Source organism: Microtus oregoni, unplaced genomic scaffold (assembly GCF_018167655.1).
Source record: "Microtus oregoni isolate MIOR12 unplaced genomic scaffold, Mior012 000113F_000, whole genome shotgun sequence".
Lineage (NCBI taxonomy): Eukaryota > Metazoa > Chordata > Mammalia > Rodentia > Cricetidae > Microtus > Microtus oregoni.
Genome location: NW_024544739.1, coordinates 1,512,183 through 1,535,282, shown reverse-complemented (window position 1 = coordinate 1,535,282; position 23,100 = coordinate 1,512,183). Strand labels below are relative to the sequence as shown.

General features: G+C 36.3%; 2 protein-coding genes and 1 non-coding gene across 4 annotated transcripts in view; 2 read left to right on the top strand and 1 right to left on the bottom strand.

Moving 5' to 3' along the window:
* Positions 1–16,899, top strand: part of LOC121443800 (probable ubiquitin carboxyl-terminal hydrolase FAF-X) — a 158,370-nt gene extending 141,471 nt beyond the window's left edge. The window contains 11 exon segments of the mRNA XM_041645577.1: positions 3,570–3,711; positions 5,853–6,597; positions 6,968–7,091; positions 8,858–9,095; positions 10,219–10,348; positions 11,711–11,896; positions 13,914–14,134; positions 14,212–14,300; positions 14,992–15,148; positions 15,666–15,878; positions 16,768–16,899. Coding sequence (XP_041501511.1) covers positions 3,570–3,711; positions 5,853–6,597; positions 6,968–7,091; positions 8,858–9,095; positions 10,219–10,348; positions 11,711–11,896; positions 13,914–14,134; positions 14,212–14,300; positions 14,992–15,148; positions 15,666–15,878; positions 16,768–16,899 — 2,377 coding nt within the window.
* LOC121443829 lies at positions 13,637–13,741 on the top strand. The gene has a single exon (XR_005973710.1). It is a non-coding gene; the product is annotated as a U6 spliceosomal RNA (small nuclear RNA).
* A 3,890-nt stretch (positions 16,900–20,789) lies between the features above and the next one.
* The window catches only part of LOC121443798 (histone demethylase UTY-like), a 90,205-nt gene continuing 87,894 nt past the window's right edge, over positions 20,790–23,100 (bottom strand). For both annotated transcript variants that reach the window (XM_041645575.1, XM_041645576.1), the window contains exon 14: positions 20,790–20,906. In XM_041645575.1, coding sequence (XP_041501509.1) covers positions 20,829–20,906 — 78 coding nt within the window. In that variant the 3' untranslated portion in view covers positions 20,790–20,828. The remainder of the gene's footprint in view (positions 20,907–23,100) is intronic.

The following is a 23,100-nucleotide window of genomic DNA, read 5'->3' as shown; positions in this document are numbered from 1 at the left end:
CTTTAATTGATTTTTGTTTGTTTTCTTCGTGTCTTTTTCTGGTTATTTATGTATTTTTAGATATTGACCTTTTGTAGTACAAATTTAATTGATCTTAATTAATCAAAACCCAGAGTCAGATACAGGAATTAAAGCACAAGATCAGAGAAGCAGAGCAGTAAGCCACTAGAGAGACATTTTACCTCTGCTAATGCTCAGACCAAAGGGACAGTCCTCAGACTGGCTAGACTGCACAGTGTCTGTACTAAACCACGGGCTCCAGTGAGCTCTTGTCATCTCCTCATGTACCTCTCTCTGTCCTACCGTATCACTCCTGTCTCGATATGCCTCCGTTTCTGGAATTAAAGGCATGAGATCCCAAGTGTGTGTGATCCCAGCACTTAGGATCACATCTTGCAATGCTGAAATCCTGTTTCACCAGCACTGTTTGGTGAAGGTGCGAGTTTTTTCCTTCAGTTTGTGTTTCTGGCTTCTTAATTAAAGACCAGATGTCTGTGAGTGTTTGAATTTTCATCTTGACCTTCAGTTTGATTCCATTAGTCAATGTTTCTTGTGGGTATGGGGGGGGGTGTTAATACCATGCCTTAAATCAGGGATGGTGATAACTTTTACAGTTCTTTTATTATTCAGGATTGTCTATCCTGAGTTTTTATGTTTGCATATGAAGCTGTCCTTTTGAGAGCTATGAGGAACTGTGTTGGAATTTTGATGAGGATTAAAGGGAACCTATAGATTTCCTTTAAGTAGAATGGTGATTTTTACTGTTAACCAACCACCCCATAAACATGAGATCTTTTTAGCTTCTGATATCTTCTTCAGACACTTGAAGTTTTTATCGTACGAGTCTTTCGCTTCCTTAGTTAGATTTACCCTAAGATTTATTTTTTTGTTTGGAGCAATTGTTAAGGGTATTGTTTCCCTGATTTTTCCCCAGTCCGCCATTTGTCCACTACTCAGTTCTCTGTGTTAATTTTGTGCCATGTTTGTTTTATGGAAGTGTTTATCAGTTATAGGATTTCCCCATTAGAACTTTTAGGATTTTTTATATATATACTGTCATATCATATGCAAATCAAGATAATTTGACTCATTCCTTTCCCATTTGTTTCCCTCAGTCCCGTATGGTTATATATACAATTAGACAATCCTGCGTAGCAGTATTATACTACAAAATTGCAGCTATGAAATAACAACATAAATTTTTTTGAGATGGGGGGAGGATGAGGCAGGGTTTCTCCGTGTCACTGCCCTGACTGTCCTGGAACTAGCTCTTGTAGACCACGCTGGCCTCAAACTCAAAGAGATCCACCTGCCTCTACCTCCTGGGATTAAAGGCATGTATCACTACCGCCTGGCAACAGGAATTGTTTTATCAGTGTGGGTCACCACAACATGAAGAACTGTATTAAAGGGTAGCAGCATTAGTAAAGTTGAGAAACACTGTTTGAGACCTTCATGTATAAAGTTACTTAATATGAGATATCTCTCCAATTTCATGTTACAGAACCATTTCTACTGTATCTCATGGGTTTGGGCAGGTTATGTTTTCATTTTCATTCAATTCTAAAATACTTTTAATTTTCTTCTTGATTTCTGAATTAACCTATTTATTACTCAGTAATGAGGTGTTCGGTTTTTATGGGTTTCTATTCTTTCATTTGTTGATTTGCAACTTTAATCCATGGAGGCTAATAGGATACAGCTTGTTATTTCAATTTTATGTTTTTCTGCGGATAACTTGCTGTATGTTTGAGTAAATATTCAGTTTTAGAGGAAGTTTATTGAGCCTCTGAGAAGAAGGTATATTCCTTTGTGTTTGACTATTCTGCAAGTATTAGTCAGGTCTTTTTGGTTTAAGATGTGACTTAGTGCCAGAATTTCTGTTTAGTTTTTGTCTAAATGGCCTGTCTATTGGAGAGAGTGGAGTAGAGAAGTTTCCCACTATCAGTGAGGGTCAATAATTATGTTATCTGTAATTAATATGTATTTAAGTGGTTTGTGGGGTTTTTTGTATTTTTGTTTGTTCGGTGGACTTTTTTGTTGTTTGAATTTATTTTTTTATTTATTTTGTTGTTGTTGTTGCACAGGTATTAAGAATTCTAGTGTCCTCATGGTGGGCTTTTTTTTTCTTTGATGACTATGTAGTGTTCCTTCTGTCTCTTCTGCTAAGTTGTTGTTCAAAGCCTATATTGTCAGATATTAAAATGGCTACATGGCTTGTTCTATGGGTGCCTTTGCTTGTAAATGTTTTCCCATCCTTTACCCTGAGGTGATTTCTGTCCTTAATGGTAAGGTGTAATTTGTGGATACAGTAGGAGGGATCCTGTTTTCTAATCCAGTCTACTAGTCTATGTCTTTCTATTGGCAAATTGAAGGCATTAAAATTGGGGGTCTTTAATAGGTAGCATTTCTTGGCCCTTTTATTTTATTCCATAGTGTGGTCCTCTCACTCCTACCCTTATTACTATACTATGGGATTATTTGTGTCTTTTGGGGTATGGTTAACATTTACAGACTGATGTTTCCTACTGTCTTCTGTAAAACTTGATTATTAGATAAATACTGATTAAATTTGGTTTTATCATGGAATAATTTTCTTTTCAAATCTTTTGTTGGCTAATAGCTTTGTTGGATAGTTTATTCAAGGCTGACTCATAGGAGTTTTTAGAGCATTAGTCCAGACCCTGGAAGGGGTGATATAGAGGTACAGAGTTTTTAGAATTCAGTAATCACTTATTCTCAACACCTTCAGTTAGATACTAATTTATCTTTTTTTTTTTTTTCAAATGATGTGCTTAAAGCATTATTTGTATTGCCTGTTTACCAAGGATTTGACTTCTTTGCTACTTGGGGCTAACAACTTGGAGAAATTGCTTGAGTTGGGTATAACTGTGCACACATTTAGTCCCAGTATTTGGGAGGCAGGACAGATGTATCTTTGTTAGTTAAAGGCTAGCCTAGTCTACGTGGCAAGTACTGACATAGCCAGGACTAGTAGAAAGACCCTACCTGAAAATAAAATAAACAAAAATAGGGGTCATTGCTCTTAACACTCTTTTGACTACTAGGTTGTAGAATGCCTTATGGATGCTGAATTGAAAGAGGTCTTCTCCAAAAGAAACTAGTATTCTTAACTGCTAAGCCTGATCATTAATAATTTTCTTGTTTTATTTTCATTTTTACTTATTTATTTTGGGGCTTGATCTTACTATCTAGTGTGCTGGCCTAGACTTTATTTACATAGACCAGGCTTGCTTCAAGTTCACCAGCATCTGTCTGCTCAATGCTGGGATTAATGGCTTTGAGGTTTCAGAAGCCCAAGCCAGACCCAGTGCCATCTCACTTTCTCAGCCTGTGGACCAGAAAGAGCTTTCAGCTATGCACCAGTGCCATGTATGCTGCCATGTTCATTCACAACACTGGACTATGCCTCTGAACTTAAACAAACCCAATAAACGTCTTCTTTTTTTAAGAACTGATTTGGTCATGGTGTCTTTTCACTGAAGTAGAATAATGACCGAGACAAAAAGATTTTAAACTTAAATTCCTTTGTTTCCTGATATTTTTAGGTATGAGTGTGAAGAATCTTTTACAACTCTGAATGTAGACATTAGAAATCACCAAAATCTTCTTGATTCTTTGGAACAGTATATCAAGGGAGATTTATTAGAAGGTGCAAATGCATATCATTGTGAAAAATGTGATAAAAAGGTATGTTTTATAGCTTTCAAGGTTATTACAGTATGTAACAAAACCAGAAGACTTTGGAGTTGCTTGTAGTTTTCTTTAAAATTAACTTCTGTCTCGTGTTTGAGTGAATGGTTGCATTGGTTGACTGCCTGATTGATATATTAGTCACTTTTCTATTGCTGTGATACAGCAACATTGCCAAGGCAATTTATAGAAGGAAGAGTTAATTTGGGCTTATGGTACCGTAGGGATAACAGTTCATCACTAACACAGGGAAGTAGGGCATGTGCTGCCTGGAACAGCAAGATAAGAATTCACATCTTAAATTTCAAGTTCAAAGCAAAAAGAGCAAAGCAGAAGTAGGCAAGTTTTTTTTTTCTCTCAAAGCCCTCACCCCTAATGATAAACTTCCTCCAAGATGACCATAATTTTTCCAAATAGCACCACCCCTGTGAACATTTGCTTAGTTCAGGAAAACTTGTTACTTGGGCTGGACTAGAACTATATAGCCCAGACTAGCTTTGAACTTAGACTCCTGCTTCAAGAGTTACCTATACTGGTATTTCAGGTATGAACAACTGTGCCTAGTGCTGTTATGTCTTTAATTTCCATTAATGGTCCCATAAAAGAAATTAGCATTCTAGCTTATGTATAGATTCGTCAGCAAAACAATATCATGACAAGGTGTGGCACACCCTGCTTTTAAGAAGCACAGACAGGTACAACTCTGTGAGTCCATACTCAACCTGGTTTATGTAGCGCATCATGCCAGGCAGTAATACACAGTCCCCATCTTTCTCCCCCATCCATCTCCCACCAACCCCATCCCAAAAATAGAAAGAATTTGTAGATTTGGGGGAAATGGTTGCTACCCAGTGTGAATACTGGAGTTCAGGTTCCTAGAACTCACTTTAAAAACTAGGTGGGCGTGACCGCCTACTTATAATCCCACTGTGTAGAAGACAGAAACAAGGAATTATGGACCAAACTGCTAGACTAAATAGGCAGAATGGTGAGTTCTAGGTTCAATAAGAGATCCTTTCTTGATATATAAGGAAGAAAGTGAAGAAGCATCAACTTTGAGCCTTTGTGCATAGGCATCTATCTACACATACACATGCCCTCACAGATACAAAAGCCCACAAAGACATACTAATACATATATAATAAGTAATAGTTAACTGTGGTACAAACTTCAATCCCAGAACTAGCTAATTAATTTTAACTACATAGTGAGATCCTGACTCTGTAGTAATAGTTTAAAAGTGTTTACTCCAGATTACTCACCAAATCAAGTTCATTTGATTGTACCAGATTTTCACAACTCCTTTATTTTATGTACATTTATGGTTATTACATTCAGTCAATTACCTGTGAGCTTTTAGATTGTAGAATATAAAAATAGACTATGTTTAAATATAGTATACAGTAAATAATACACCTATTTCTTGACCCACATACCTCTTTAAGCTGTCTGTATTGTAGTAGGTTGGTTACGTGTGTAACATGAGGGGTCTGCTTGTTTGTGTTTCTGTCCCACCCTTTACCCCACAACTGTTTAGCCCCAAAGAAAATCACACATAGGTCTCCATAAATTATAAGCTGATTGGCCCATTAGCTCTAGCCTCTCACTGGCTAACTCTCACATCTTGATTAACCCATTTTTCTGATCTGTTAGCCATGTGGCTCAGTACCTTTTTTCAGCAGAGCAGACACATCACATCAGTGCTGCTTCGGTGGTCTGGGCAGGAGTGGGAGGAATCAACTTCCTCCTTCCCAGATTTCTCCTGTTCTCATTACATCATTTCTACTTCCTGTTTGGTTTTCCCACCTGAACTTCCTGCCTGGCCAATCAGCATTTATTTAAAACATGATTGACAGAATACAGGCAATTCTCCCGCACCATACGTGACAGTGCCTCATGTAGGAAATACGATTTTAAATTCCCGATCTACCTTGAAGGGGTGATTGGATAACAGTGACAATATGGAATCCCTTCAGGAATATCTATTTTGCATCTTATAAGAAGAGGCATACTTATTTAAATGTTTTGCAAATATTGTTGAAAAATGACATTGATTATATTCCATATTTGTAACATATGTAAATTTAGATGATTGATTTTTAAATTTTATGTATTGGATTTATATTTTCTGTTTTAGGTTGATACAGTAAAGCGCCTACTGATTAAAAAACTCCCTACTGTTCTTGCTATCCAACTGAAACGATTTGACTATGACTGGGAAAGAGAATGTGCAATCAAATTCAATGATTACTTTGAATTCCCAAGAGAACTGGATATGGAACCTTACACAGTAGCAGGCGTCACAAGACTGGAAGCTGATAGTGTAAATCCATTGACTCATTTAATTCAGCAGAATGAGCAATGTGAAAGTGTGATAGCAGGAAGCACAAAGTATAGACTTGTTGGTGTCCTTGTTCACAGTGGTCAAGCAAATGGTGGACATTATTATTCTTACATCATTCAAAGAAATAGTAAAGACAGTGAGAGGGGTCGCTGGTTCAAATTTGATGACGGGGACGTGACAGAGTGTAAGATGGATGATGACGAAGAAATGAAAAATCAGTGCTTTGGTGGAGAGTACATGGGAGAAGTGTTTGACCATATTATGAAACGCATTTCATACAGGCGTCAGAAAAGGTGGTGGAATGCGTATATTCTGTTTTATGAACAGATTAGTACAACTGATGAAGACAAGATGGTAACACCTATATCAAAGCTAACAGTCACAAGACCTCATCAGATTATGTCACCAGCCATTCAGAGAAATGTATGGAAACAAAATGTGCAATTCCTGCATAATCAAATGCAGTATAGCTTAGAATATTTTCAGTTCATTAAGAAACTGCTTACCTGTAATGCTGTGTACTTAAACCCTGCTCCAGGTAAGTTTCCTGGAACTTACATCCTATGAAAGTGGTATCTAGTGAATGATTTGAAGAATTTCTTACCAAATATCACAGTGCTTAAATTTATCTTTTCTATTTTTACCTTAACGTTTGGTGGGGTTTTTGGTTTTTGAAGAACAGTCTTTATTATGTAACTGGCTGTCCTGGAACTCAGTATGTAGACACACACACCTTTGTACATTGATTCACCTGAATCCATTTAATATGTCAGCATTTTCAGTAAGATCTATTTTAAAGTAAAAGTTGTAGAAAATATGGTTCTTGTATTTGTTAACACTGAAATAAAACTTTTATTTTTAACTTGAAATAAAACATGTCTAATTATGTGTTGCTTTTTAACTTAAAGGACAAGATCATTTGCCACCTGAAGCGGAAGATATTACAATGATTAGCATTCAGCTAGCTGCTAGATTCCTTTTTACAACTGGATTTCATACTAAGAAAATAGTCCGTGGCCCTGCTGATGACTGGTATGAGTATGAATTTCATTTTTTATGTGTTCTAACATAATTGGTATGTTTACTTTACTGTTTTGGTTCTTTAGGTGTTTTTTTTCTTTTTCAATTTTTGCTTAGGGTTTTGTTTCTTTGGTTGTTGGTTGGTTTGTTTTTCTTTTTTTTCAGATGGTGTCTCTTATGTATCTGTCTATGTCTGGCTGTCATATGATTCACTATGCACACCTTGCTGGTTTCAAACACCCAGGTCCCCCTGCCTCTGCCTCCTGAGTGTCAGAATTAACATTGCCCAGCTATATGGTTTGGTTGTTGTTGTTCTGGTTGTTGTTGTTGTTGTTGGATTTTTGGCTTTTGTTTGTTTTTGGTTGGTTGGTTTTGATTTGTTTGGGTTTTGGGGGATTGAGACTTTTTTCATGTGTAGCCTTATACTAAGAACTTGCTTTGTATACTAGACTGGCATTGAACTCATAGAGATCTGCCTGCCTCTACCTCCTGAGTGCTTGGATTAAAGACTTTGGCCACCATTGCCTGCCTGCCTTTTTTGGGTTTTTAATACCTAGTTTCTCTGTGTAGCCCTGACTGTCCTGGTACTCTCTATATAGAGCAAGCTGGTGCTGTGTTATGTGTGTGTGCATGTATGTATGTGTTTAACCGTGACAGGACAATACTAATTTCAAACATCAGAGAAAGATCTTTGGACTGATATGAGGAAAGTCTTCCAAATTGTTTGTATTTTGTGTATACTGTTAAGAAAGACTGTTTTCCCGTCATTTATGGGTGTGTAACACATTTCCTAGCATTCATAGATGCCCTAAAACTAGAGTTACAGATATCTCTGACCCATGATATGGGTATTGGAAATTTAACACTCCATGTCCTGTGAAGAGGGGTCTGTCTCTCTTACTCCTGTTGTTTTGAGACAGTCTCACTATGTACTCTGCCTACCCTGGACTTGGCTCTATAGGTCTTGCTTGCCTCTGTTTTCCATAGCTGGGATTAAGATTTCTCCTACAACACCTAGACCTCAGAAAAATTTTATTAGACTTAGTTTTTCAATAATTGACTATTACATCCAGGCCCAGTGGTAGTGAACACCCTTCATCCCAGCACTTTAGAGGCAGAGGTATATGGATCTCTGTAAGTTTGAGGGCAGCCTATTCTACATAGGATACCCAGAGAAACTTGTCTCTAAAAACATGTTATTTTTAATTGTATGTGTCTGGGTCTATGCTACATATGTCCAGGTGCATGAGAAGGCCAGAAAAGAGCACCAGATTTAATGCTACTAGCAGTTCTGAGCTGTTAGACATGGATGCTAACAACTGAACTACATCCTTTGCAGTAGCTGTATAATTTGTTAACTATTGAGCTTTCTTTCCAGCACAAATGTTTTCTGTTATTTCTTATCCGTGGCGTATTCTTATGGTCTTTTTCACTGTGAAAAGAGTAAAGCTGTGTCACTTAGTAGATGAAATTTTCTTAGCTGTAATTTTAAATCATTACTAACTATAAAATTACAAAACATACTATCTACCTATAAAAACTCTTTCAACATCATTTATATTAAAGAAGTTGATTTTTACAGAGACTCAACATCATCATTGACTTAACGCATTTGATTACTTTGTGGAACTTGTTATAATACTTTACTGGTTAATATGACATTTGTATCTGAACCAACAATAGCCTCATTTTTTTGTTTCATAAAAAACTTCCTCTTTTGTAGAGAACCCCCAGTAAGTATCTTAATAAATCAATACTAATAGATGTTTCTGATTTAGGTGCGATGTGCTGTGTATTCTTCTCCGTCACAGCAAGAATGTACGATTTTGGTTTGCTCACAATGTCCTATTTAATGTATCAAATCGTTTTTCTGAGTATCTCCTGGAATGTCCAAGTGCAGAAGTGAGAGGTACATTTGCAAAGCTTATCGTATCCATTGCACATTTTTCTTTGCAAGATGGATCTTATCCTTCACCCTTTTTATCACCTTTTGCAAGTCCAGCACCTTGTGGTCAGGTAATTGTCAGCTTCTCTGTAATAGGTAGTTAGTTAAAAATAAAATTTTGTGTCTTACAATTAAAATAATATTTATGTGTTGCATTTGAAATATTTACCATTCATCTAAATGTACATTGTAACACTTGCAGGTTTTTAAAATTATTTTATGCTAATGAAAATTTGTCACTGGGCACTTTGATATGGAAATTTCTACTCAGATATTGACTATATCTTCAGAATGTGTTTAAAGTTTGATCTTATAATCACAATATTTTTGTTAAATACCCTGTTGGGTTTGGTAAAGACAGATCACAATACATAGTTCAGACTTCTCTCGAACTTATATGCAATCAAACCCAGATTTATAAACTGTAACATTCCGTATGGTATGGTAGTGCATGCCTTTTTATTCTACTATTGAGGAGTCAGAGATAGGCAAGTCTCTGCTAGGTCAAAGCCAGTCTGACTTCCAGAATAGGTAGAGCTACATAGACCTTGTTTCAAAAACAAACCTTAACACCTTGTTAAGTATCCTTAACTTTTGTCTTAGCTAGCGTTTCTCTGGCTATGAAGAGACAGTATGACCATGACACTTATTATAAGGAACACCTTTAATTGGATAGCTGGCCTGTACAGTTGTTTGACTTAGTCCATTATTGGCATGGTGGGAAGCAAAACAAAATGCAGGCAGATGTGATGCTAGAAAAGTAACTGAGAGTTCTTATGTCTTGGCTTGCAGGCAACAAGAGGTGATGTTCTGAGACACTGGGCAGTATCTTGAGCATATATATGACCTCAGTGTGTGTGTGTGTGTGTGTGTGTATGTATGTGTGTGTGTGTGTGTATATATATATATATATATATATATATATATATATATATCTCCCCAGTGACACACTTCCTCCAAAGAGGCTATAAGGTCACATCTCCTTATAATGCTACTTCCTTTGTTGGCCTTTTCAAACAACCACGCACATATTTTTGCTCTTTTATGAACAATACCAAGTGTGAAGGCTTGATGAAGTTCTTTATTTCCTGTTTGATAAACCTGAATTTTTTTCCATATACAGGAATGTAACCATTTTATGCCAACAAAAATACATCGATGTATGTAGCTGTTGATAGAATGTTTTTTTTCCAGATATGTGATAATTTGAACTTGAGTGATCATTTACTAAAAGCTGTATTAAATCTCTTGAGAAGGGAAGTTTCTGAACATGGGCGACATTTACAGCAATACTTCAGTTTATTTGTAATGTATGCCAGTTTAGGTAAGGAGTATACTTAATTCTTTTATTTATTTTTTTTAAAGAGAATCATACATCAGAGTTGTATGTGGAAGTTCACACCTTTATTTTTTTTAATATTTATTTATTTATTATGTATACAATATTCTGTCTGTGTGTATGCCTGCAGGCCAGAAGAGGGCACCAGACCCCATTACAAGTTGTGAGCCACCATGTGGTTGCTGGGAATTGAACTCAGGACCTTTGGAAGAGCAGGCAGTGCTCTTAACCTCTGAGCCATCTCTCCAGCCCCCACTTAATTCTTTTAATGATTGTTTCATGACTATGAAAATGAAACCATAAAGTTAATAATAATTATTCTTTTAAAGTATGTTATCATATCTTTAAAACCAATTGTAAATTTTCTAATTAATATTTTATGGTGCTTTTTATCTTATACCATAAGGTAACTTGTATTTAACCCTTTTAATTAAAAAACTATCTTGTGATAGAATTTATATTAGATTCTATAACTGATTCATGTTGCCTTTTGAAAGACTAATTCGAGCACTCCAGAGGCAGAGGTAGGCTGATCTTTGTGAGTCCAAGACCAGCCTGGTTTATAGCTAGGACTGCTACCCAGAAAAACCTTGTGTCAAAACCAAGGGGGAAATAAATAAGTAAATAGAGATTTAATAATTCTTTTTCTTTAGTTTCGAGTTAAGAAAATTGAGACAGATATCAAAGAGGAAAGAAGAGTATAAATATACTTTTTTGGCCAGGAAGTGGTGATGCACACTTTTAATCCCAGCGCTATGAGGCAGACACAGGTAGAGCTCTGAGTTCAAGGCCAGCTTGGACTTTTACACAGAGAAATCTTGTCTTGAAAAAACAAAAACAACAAAAATACTTCTTTACCCAAGGAATTTTTGCACTTAGTGAAAGAGACTGATAGTTCACACACAGGAAAAAAAAATTGACTTGCCTTTTAATTTCTCCTTTTTTTCCTCTGCTAGAAAGTTTGTTAATTTCTTTTTTGACCTAGTGTAGTTAATAAGCTAGTATCTTTGAGGGCTGAAGAGTGGTTAAGGACACTTGTGAGCCTGGTTTGATTCCCGGGACTTACATGTAAACCCATTTCTTCCTTGGGGACTAAAACATGCTTGTTGGTTCACAGAAACAACGCAAGTGAAACTCTCATATTTATAAATAAATGGGAAAAACAAGACACTACTATCATGATAATTTCCTTTTTTAATACTTAGTGTTTAATATCAGTGTTTTCTGTCCACATTCTGCCTGTAGTTACCTATTTCAAAACTAATAGTGAGAATTTTATTCATAACTTACAAAGAACTGTCATTCAATTCATCCTTTTTCTTACAAAATGATCTTCCTTTTTTATAGGTTTGGCAGAAAAAGCTCAGCTTCTAAAACTAAATGTACCTGCTATCTTTATGCTTGTGTCTTTGGATGAAGGGCCAGGTCCTCCAATTAAATACCAGTATGCTGAGTTAGGCAAGTTATACTCAGTAGTATCTCAACTGATACGATGTTGCAGTGTCTCATCAAGAATGCAGTCTTCAATCAGTGGTAAAGTAGAATGCTTTATTGTGTAATAGTTTCAAAGTATTGTTCGCTGTGCATTATACTCCAAGTAATACTGAAAGTTTATAAAATAGAAGTCTGAAGTATGATGCATTTTTCATTATTTTTAGATGATAACTTTTTGGATTAGTTTATTGTTTGGGAGGAAGTTTTATTGTTTTATTTTTGCACAACCTCTCTCCCCTCCACTCTCTCTCGCATATGTTCCCTTTTTATCACTCTCTCCCATTTCCCCTTTCCCTCCCTTCCTTCCTCCTCTCTTGCTTAGGCCTAGAATTCACTATGTAGTCTTTTTTTTTATTGAGAAAAAAAAAATTTCCGCCTCCTCCCAGCCTCCCACTCCTCCCCCCTCCCCCCACTCCTCTCCCCATCCCCCCAGTCTTCTCCCCCTCCCTCTCAAGTCTGAAGAGCAGACAGGGTTCCCTGCCCTGTGGAAAGTCCAAAGTCCCCCCACCCATCCTGGTCTAGGAAGGTGAACATCCAAACTGGCTAGGCTCCCACAAAGCCAGAACATGAAGTAGGATCAAAACCCAGTGCCATTGTCCTTGGCTTCTCAGCAGCCCTCATTGTCCGCCATGCTCAGAGAGTCCGGTTCTATCCCCTGCTTTTTCAGTCACCGTCCAGCTGGCCTTGGTGAGCTCCCAACAGATCAACCCCACTGTCTCAGTGGGTGGGTGCGCACCTCGTGGTCCCGACTTCCTTGCTCATCTTCTCCCTCCTTCTGTTCCTCATTGGGACCTTGGGAGCTCAGTCCAGTGCTCCTGTGTGGGTCTCTGTCTCTATCTCCATCCATCGCCAGATGAAGGTTCTATGGTGATATGCAAGATATTCATCAGTATGGCTGTAGGATAGGGCCATTTCAGGTTCCCTATCTTCAGCTGTCCCAGGAACTAACTGGGGACCTCACCTTGGGCACCTGGGAGCCACTCTAGGATCAAGTCTCTTCCCAACCCTAAGATGGCTCCCTTAATTAAGATATGTGCTTCCGTGCTCTCCTATCCAACCTTCCTTTATCCCAATCACCCCGTTGCCCCAAGTTCTCCCCATCCTACCCTTCTCACTTTTCTCTCCCCATCTCCCCTTACCCCCCTCCCACCCCACCCTTAAGATCCGATTTTTTGCTTGGCAATCTTGTCTACTTCCCCTACCCAGGAGGATAGCTATATGTTTTTCTTTGAGTTCACCTTCTTATCTAGCTTCTTTAGGATATCCAATTATAGACTCACTGACCTTTATTTATGGCTAGAAACCAATTATGAGTGAGTACATCCCATGTTCATCTTTTTGGGTCTGGGTTACCTCACTCAGGATAGTATTTTCTATTTCCATCCATTTGCATGCAAATTTCGAGAAGTCATTGTTTTTTACCGCTGAGTAGTACTCTAATGTGTATATATTCCACACTTTCTTCATCCATTCTTCCATTGAAGGACATCTAGGTTGTTTCCAGGTTCCGGCTATTACAAATAATGCTGCTATGAACATAGTTGAACAAATGCTTTTGTCATATGATTGGGCACTAACTGAGTTGTAACTCACAACAATTCTCCTGACTCAGCTTCTCACATGTTGGAACTACAAGCTTTAGACAGTATTACCATCAAAAAAATGTTAGCTTATTCATGTTTTAAATTGGTTTCTTTTAATCCAGCTACTAATAAATAGCTTTTAGTTTACTATATGTATTCATATATGTGCTATAGCATATGAGTGAAGAAAATCATCAGGATCCTTTTCTCTCACCTAATTCACAAAATTAGAATGATAAAAAGATTAGCATGGCCCCTGCTCAGGAAGGACATACAAATTTCTGAAGTATTCCAAGCCTTTTGAAGATTATTTTTCTCACTTCCAGAAACTACCATTTAAGATCTATAATTTGATCAGTTTATCGAATGTATACTACTGTGCTTTATAGAGAGTGTAAACATCAGATTTCATTGTTTGGAATAATCTTTTATTACAATTTTGAGGTTTTTCTTTAATGAAAAATATGTTGCAGGTAATTCCCCTCTTCCAAATCCTTTTGGTGACCCAAATTTGTCACAGCCCATAATGCCAATTCAGCAGAATGTGGATGACATTTTATTTGTAAGAACCACTTATGTGAAGAAAATTATTGAAAACTACAGCAACTCAGAGGAAACAGTCAAGTTACTTTGCTTCTGCTGCTGGGAGAATCCCCAATTCTCATCTTCTGTTCTCAGCGAACTGCTTTGGCAGGTAAAGCAAAATAAAAATATCTACTTTTATTCATAGTCCTTTAAATGCAATCTAACTGTGCCTTAAACTACTTTTAGATTGCATATTCATATACATATGAACTTCGGCAACATTTGGATCTACTCTTGCAAATTATTCTGATGGAGGATTCCTGGCAAACTCATAGGTATGGTACACCTCTATTCTAACAGCATAATTAGCTTCACAAGTTCTTGGAAAAATTGCACCTGACAGTGAAAAAGTGTACTTCTACTTTTTCCTTGTTCAGTTAAGTGGTTATTAAATTTTATTTACATTTCAGTTAAGAAAAATTCTATTGCAATCTTGTTTTTAGATTAGAAATGTTAGATTGCATAAATTATTAGTAGTTTCAAATTGTCACCCAGTTTATCATAAATTTCAATGTGATTATCAACTGTTTTCAGAACAGTACCTAGAATTAATAACAAAAAGCATTCAATAAATCAACTAATGTTAAAGAAATTTCAAGAGCCAAAAAAAAAAGTTACCATGAAACAAATGTTGTGAAACTCCTTTCACTAACTTTCCATACTTTTCAATTGTTTATTTTGGTTGGTGTTACAATTTTTGTTTCTTTTGATTAGCATTGATGGGTTTTACTAATACTACCTACTTTTCAAAAAGAAACTATATTTACCTCAAAAGGATTGATTTATGCACAGAAATCATTTTAAATTATTGGCTTTGAACAAATGTGGTGATTTGGGAAACAGTGGCAGATAGATCTCTTTGACTTTAATGCTAGCCTGGTCTGTTAGTGAGATAGAAAGAAAGAGAAAAGAAAAGTGCATTTCTTCTAGGTGTTACAATTTTGTCTTGTTTTGGGATCTTTTCAGAATTCATAAAGCACTTAAAGGAATTCCAAATGATCGAGATGGGCTGTTTGATACAATTCAGCGTTGTAAGAATCACTACCAAAAAAGAGCATATCAGTGTATTAAATGCATGGTAACTCTCTTTAACAGTTGTCCTGTTGCCTACCAAATCTTACAGGTAAAAGTCTTTTTTTTTTTGAAATAGTTTTATGAAGTTCTGACTCAAAATTTCCAAAGAAAACACAGTTTGGGAGTTCCCATTTTAGGTTGAAATAGTAAATTTAATTTCCTAATGATTTTTGGTTTTTTGTTATAGGACTTCTCTTTCTCATGTCCCTAGCTGTCCTGGAACTCACTCTAGACCAGACTGGCCTTGAATTCTCAGAGATCTGCCTGCCTCTGCCCCTCCCCCAAGTGCTGGCATTAAAAGGCGCACACCACCACTGCACAGCTAATTTCTTAATTCTTTTTTTTTAAATATTTATTTATTTATTTATTATGTATACAATATTCTGTCTGTGCAGGCCAGAAGAGGGCACCAGACCCCATTACAGATGGTTGTGAGCCACCATGTGGTTGCTGGGAATTGAACTCAGGACCTTTGGAAGAGCAGGCAATGCTCTTAACCTCTGAGCCATCTCTCCAGCCCCCTAATTTCTTAATTCTAAACATATAGTTTTGTTTTTCTATTTAAGGGTAATGGAGATCTTAAAAAGGAATGGACTAGGGCAGTTGAATGGCTCGGAGATGAACTTGAAAGAAGAACATATTCTTGTAATCCTCACTGCACTTACAGCAATTCTTCTCCTCCAATACAAAGCAATGAAACATCAGACGGTTATTTTTTAGAGAGATCTCATAGTGCAAAAATGACACTTGCAAAAGCCTGTGACCTGTTGCCAGAAAAGGTAAGAAATAAGTTAAAAGACATTAGTTGATAAAAGACGTAAAAACATGAATGAAAAGTTACTGATTTATAAGGCAATGTCCATGTATTGTGATTATGTAAAATTTAGATTATTCTTCTATTTGTTTTTCATTAATGGAATTCATACATTAGAACAATTTAGCTAGGTCTAGGGAGAGTTAACATCTGGACACATTACAAGTCCAAGGCCAGCCTGGGAAACATGAAACAAAGAAAAATAAAAAAAAATAGTTAACTACGGATTGAACAGTTTTATGAGATTTTTTAAAAAAGATTTCAGGAAGAGGCACTTCTGGAAAGACAGTCATAATATTAAGCCAAGAGTGTTATATAGTTCAGTTCTTTTAAGAAAGTCATTCTCAAATGTAGTCTAACCGTGGCTTGAAAGTACTTAATTAGAACCTTAAAGATTTTATGTTCTGACTCTATAAATGATGGTGCATGACTGTAGTTTTCATATTTCCCACATACAGCTGTGGAAATATTCTAGCTGAAACCATCCTGATCTACATAGGAAAATTCTTTCTCCAAAACAGACATGTTTGGCAAGTTCTCCAGTGATGCTATAAGAGCCATACTTGGAATGCCTTTATTTTTATCAGAGTTAGACATAGAAAAGTCTTAAATGCTTCCTCTCTATAAATATAAAACAAAGAAAATTGTTCAAAGATTTATATATACTTACTTTTTCAGATGGGACTTTAACATAGGAAGCAGTCTGTAAGTTCTTTGTTTAACAACTACGTGAATTTAATAAAACAGGTTGTAGTAACATTTTTAAATCTGCTTTACAAAGCTTGAACATATGGTTTAAATTTTAAATTGTAATATTTGAAAAGTTTGAGCTGAAAATTTCTTTCCCCTCCTAGAATTATGTACCTGAACAGCCATATTCAAATCGAGGAGCACATCTCTTGAATAACCCTCAGAAAAACGATGAACCACAAGAAACTTATGAAAGCAATGAAGAAGTATCTTCACCCCTAACAAAGGATCAGTGACACACAAATAAATAACTGGTTTGTTGTGTCAATGCATTTTGGCCTTATATGCAGAGCTTTTTCTGTGCCTGTTTAGTATTTAAAAGTATAAAAAGAGATTCCAAATAAACATGGAGTTGGAAGTATTTGTTGTGTTTATTGTGATTATATAAATCACCTACTGTGGAATATGTATAGTGTTTTATGATGAATGCCAGTACTAGTGTGCAAAAGATAAAATGTACAAAATATATTATTTGACATTAATTCTCATTCTCAAAAAAGTAACGAATATGCATCTTTTTGCTTTACTACAATGTGTAGAAGCATAATAGAAGAGCTGTACTTGATATTTTTCTATTGTAGAGGAACTGTACTGATTTTTTTATTATTTTGTAGAGTTTATTAGATTAGGCTTCTAAGCGTGCTTCCTCAGTCTTATAATTAAATGGCTATCATCAGATTCCACAACATTTTGAATTGTCATTTTCCAAAATATCTGGCTTATTTTCTTGTTATCCTCAGTCATGCTTCGAAGCACCATTTTTCTTTGTCCATTCATAAAATCTGTTCTTTTGAGATAGAGGAGAGGCTTCAGTTAAAACAGAAACTACTTAATTAAAATAATTCTGAGTTGTTGTTTCTTATTTAAGATTCTCAGATTAGTACTATTTTTAAAGTGGTAACTTTTTATTATATATAGTATTTTGGAAGCTCTCTTCACACTAAATATTTCCACAAGCAATACAACATACTTAATGAAAATTTTGCCGCTTTGTAGAAATTTTGCTGGATTCATAAATAAAGATTGGGAAAATTTATTCTGTTTTATTTCTTGGTGCTTTATTAATATCTACACATTTTCACAGACTATACATTTAATTTTATTCATAGCATGCTCTGGTGTGACATTGACCTAACATTTCAGACACATTAAGCTCTAGTATAAAGATTTGCTCCATTAAAAAAAAACAAAATTATTACTACTATTTAAATTTCCTTTTGTAATCATACTTTTATATGGTGAATTCTTATTACTAATAACAGTTGTGCAGTTAAAAACTACCATGAACACTGAATTAGTTAATAGGCATTTTATACAACTAATACTTCAAATGACCATAGTCTTTAACCTGTAACTTGATGTGCCTGTTTGATATAGTTGATATATTCCTTGGCCCATTGTTAAACAGAATGGGCCAGAATGTACCTTAATCTAAAAAACGGCAAATTATTGATAAAATTTTTGAAAATATTACCCCCTTTGTTCATGGTCATTTGCAGATTTCTTCTCTGTTCAGTAATCCAAATAATTCTTAATATTTTGTTTCATGTGGGACAAAAAGGAATAAATATCCACATTCAGCCCTTTTGTATTTCCATGGTACTTTCATGAGATGAAAGGCATCACCACCACCAACACCACCAGCAGAGATGTTATTTTTGTTTTGTGACTCACAGCTCTTTGTTTTTCAAGGAAAAAGTTAAGGATATAACTTAGTATGTTGAGACACAATATTCTTGGGAAGTCAAGAGCAAGCAGTTACTCACTCTTGATAAGGAAACAGCCACAGACCAAAATAATGAGACCACAAGAATCTAACTTGGTGAACTGATGTAGTGCTTTGAGGTTAACTTACAATTAACTACAGAGATTAATTAACTTGTAGCAGAAATGACTTACCCACCCCATCCAAAACCTAGAGCACACTGCACGGCCTGTACTTAGTGTGTCTTCCAGATCATTTAGCTGGTCTAAGCTTCTTTGAGCAGCTTATATATTTTGAGTGTCTCTTGTACATTACTGCTTATACAATTCCTGGAAAACCAGTGTCTAGTTTCACATACCTTGTTTTTTTTTCCTTGACAGATCTACAAATGACTAGCACTGTCCTAGCTACTTTAGCTGTAATCTTTTTTTCCAATAATTAATTTTTAAGATTAGACTGGTTTTGCATAGACAGGTGTTTTGAACATTTCTATTAGCACTGGTTACTAAAGTTTAATTTTAAAAAGAGGGTTCAGTTGTAACAAAGCAAAAGAACAAATCCAATCACCATGTTAAACACTTAAAATTTCTCCTGTCAAAACCTAGTGTCAAAACCAGAGTGCCTGATGGTTATCTAAAATCATTTTTACTGAGACATATTAACTGAGCACTTTCGAAACATCTTGACAGGTAGCTATCATTGAAGATGAGGCTCATTCTCCTATTAAAAGATACAAAAGAGTTACAATGATTCTCAACCTTCTTAATGCTGCAACTCTTTAATACATTTCTTAATGTTATGGTGATCCATAACCATAAAAAATTTTTCATTGTTACTTCAAATTTGCATTTCATTGTTACTTCAAATTTGTTTAAGAGACCCCTGTAAAAGGGTTGTTAACCCACAATGGGGTCATGAGCCACAGCTTGTGAACCACTATTTTAGAAAGTAGTTTATTTGACAGAGCTTAAATCCATGTTTCTTAAGAACTTTTCTGGATGTACTTTTCTGTGTCTTGGTTTTACATTAGCTTGTAGACAGAACTTTCTGTCCCTCACATTCCCACAGCCATTCAGTCACAAATTAATACATCGAGGGTTATGTTAATTATGAACTGTTTGGCCTATTCAGGCTTATTACTAACAAGCCCTTACAACTTAAATTTGTTTGGGCATATTACTAACTAGACATTACGACTTAAATTAATCCATAATTATTTTCTATGTTTAGCTACATGGCTTGGTACATTTTCATCTTGCTTCCTCTGCATATGGCTTTCCTATTCCCCAGAATTTTTCTAATTTGGTTGTCCCATCTATACTTCCTATCTGGCTACTGGCCAGTCACCATTTTATTAAACCAATATGAGTGACAAATCTTTACAGTGTACAAGAGTATAATCTAACATCATTGGTTTATGATATATTGCCCTCTTAAGATCTTTTTTCACCTGAGGTTTATAAGACAAAAGATTATTTTGCCTAAGGAAATACATTACCTACAAGGCAAAATTGATGATATTAACTTGACTTTTGCCCCTGTATAATTTTTCGTAAGCTAATACTTGTCTACCTCCTAAAGGCATTCCACTCTTTAAAAAGCCATCTTGTACCATTTGAAGAGATCAGGGAAGACATCCCTGCAACTTTCCACGTCATAGAAAATTCAGAACACTGCTATAGCCTAACATCAATGACTAATTTTAACCAATACTTGCTCCTCTGTGTTCTTAATTTTGTGCACTATGGTGAACCTATATCATGCGATGTCATATTTCCCACCAACCCCGAAAATTTGTAAAACTGATTTTTCTTAGTTCTGGATTTAAGACTGGATTGGTTCTCCAACCTTAACACTTGCCATCTCATGGCAGCTGTTAGGAAGGCTTTTTTTAAAAAAAAAAAAAGAAAGCCTCTCTACACTTTAATGTGACATCATATTTAGGTTCCCATATATGCTGTTGTTTCTGTTAATCATCTCATATTTTAAGGTCCAGTCATGGCCAGGAGGCCATTTCTTCTAAACTACAGGCTTTGAAGAAAATGATTTGCTAGCTTTCATTTCCCAGACAGATCATCTGCTGATGTTTGGTTTATTGTATTTCACATTCAAAAGTCAAATTTAATAATTATACTGGAGGTTCAATCTCAGCTCTGCGTCTGGCCTAATGCCTGGATCAGATTGTCTAATAAAATAAGTTGCTGAGGCAGGGGCTACACCGCCCAATACCTTCTCTCCCCATCCCATCCAGCTTACATCCAGATCCCCCCACCCCCTGTCTTCCCCCCCCTCCCTTCTTTGGCAGCATAGCACCTTCGAGCTCAGCCTGCTTGGGTGCTGGGACCGAAGCCGAATCGGGAGGGCAAAGAGGAGGGCAGTAGTTCCTTTGTCTCCATAGCCTGCAAGCAGCAAGCAAGGTAGGCACTTTGTTTACGAGCTACCCAACCAGCACGGAGATCATCACTGGAGCACAAGGAGAGTCATCACTGGAGAGCCCCGACACTGGGACGGTACATCAGTAGGCAAGGAGACCTGATCCTGTAAAAGAAGATCCATAGGAGACAATTCGGAGGAAGAGATGGGCAGGCGCCAATGCAAGAATTCACCCAACAATCTGAAAAACAACATGAAACCACCAGAACCCAGCGACCTCACAACAGGAGGACATGAACACTTTAATCAAGAAGAAGTAGAAAAACTGACTTTGTGAAAGTGATAGAGGCCCTTAAACACCATGTAAAAAATGCCTTTATACAAATGGATGAGAATTATAACTGAAAGTTTGAAGAATTGAGTAAATCAGTGAATGATACCCTAGAAAACCAAGGAAAAACAATTAAGCAGATAATAGAAACAGTTCAAGACTTGAAAACTGAAATGGAGGCAAAGAAGAAAACACAAACAGAGGGCCGGCTGGACATGGAAAATCTAGGTAAATGCATAGAGACTACAGAAACAAGCATAACCAGCAGAATACAAGATAGAAGAAAGAATCTCATATTCTGAAGAAAACAGAGAAAATAAATGCACTGATGAAAGAAAACAGCAAGTCCAACAAACTCTCTTCACAAACATTCAGGAAATATGGGACACAATAAAAAGACCAAACCTAAAAATAATTGGAGTAGAAGAAGGAGAAGTACAGCTCAACGGTCCAGAAAATATACTTAATAAAATTATAGAAGAAAACTTTCCCAACCTGAAGAAAGATGTACATATGATGGTTCACGAAGTATGCAGAACAACGAATAGGCTGGATCAAAAAAAAAAATCCCCTTGCCATATAATAACCAAAACACAAAGTATACAGATAAGGAAAGAATATTAAGAGCTGCAAAGGAAAAAGGCCAAATTACTTGTAAAGGTAAACCTATCAAACTGACACCTGACTTCTCTATGGAAACCATGAAAGCCAGAAGGTCCTGGATAGATGTACTGCAGAAACGAAGAGACCATGGATGGAAGCCCAGACTACTGTACACAGCCAAGCTTTCATTCACTATAAATGGAGAAAACAAAATTTTCCAGGATAAAAACAAATTTAAACAATACGTAGCCACAAATCCAGCCTTACAGAAAATGTAGAAGGAAAATCAATAACGAAGGAATCCAACAATGACCACAATAACTCAGACATCTAGAGACCCTTCACCAGCTCAAATCAAACAACGGAAACACACAAACCCTACGACTAAAAAAGTGACCAGAGTTAACATCCATGAGCATTAATATCACTTAATGTCAATGGACTCAACTCACCTATAAAAAGGCACAGGCTAAGATATTGCATACGAAAACAGGATCCAACATTCTGCTGTTTACAAGAAACACACCTCAACCACAAAGACAGGCACCTACTCAGAGTAAAGGGCTGGGAAAATGCTTATCAAGAAAATGGACCTAAGAAACAAGCAGGTGTGGCCATACTAATCTCTAACAAAGTAGACTTCAAACTTAAATCAATCAGCAGAAATGGAGAGGGACATTTTATACTCAAAACAGGAACAATTCATCAGGATGAAGTCTCAATCCTGAATATCTACGACCCTAATATAAAAGCACCCACGACATAAAAGAAACATTGCTAAATCTCAAGGCAGCCATCAAACCGCACACACTAAGATTAGGAGACTTCAACACTCCTCTCTCACCAATGGACAGGTCAATCAGACAGAAACCAAACAGAGAAAGAAGAGAATTAATGGAGGTAATGAAACAAATGGACTTAACAGACATCTATAGATTATTCCACCCAAAGAGGAAAGAATATACCTTCTTCTCTGCAGCTCATGGAACCTTCTCGAAAATTGACCACATACTCAGTAGCAAAGCTAACTTACACAGTTACAATAAAATATAAGTAACCACCTGTGTCTTATCAGATCACCATGGATTAAAGTTAGAATTCAACAACAAAGCTACCCCCAGAAAGCCTAAGAATTAAGGAAACTGAACAGTCAACTACTGAACCAACCTGGATCAAGGAAGAAATAAAGAAAGAAATTAAAGTCTTCCTTGCATTAAATGAAAATAAAGAAACAACCTACTCAAACTTATGGGACACTATGAAAGCAGTGCTAAGAGGAAAGTTCATCGCACTAAGTGCCCACTAAAAGAACACAGAGAAAGCACATATTGGAGGCTTATCAGCCCTCCTGAAAGCTCTTCAAAAAAAAAGAAGCAGACTCACCTAGGAGGAGTAGGAGACTGGAAATAATCAAACTGAGGGTGG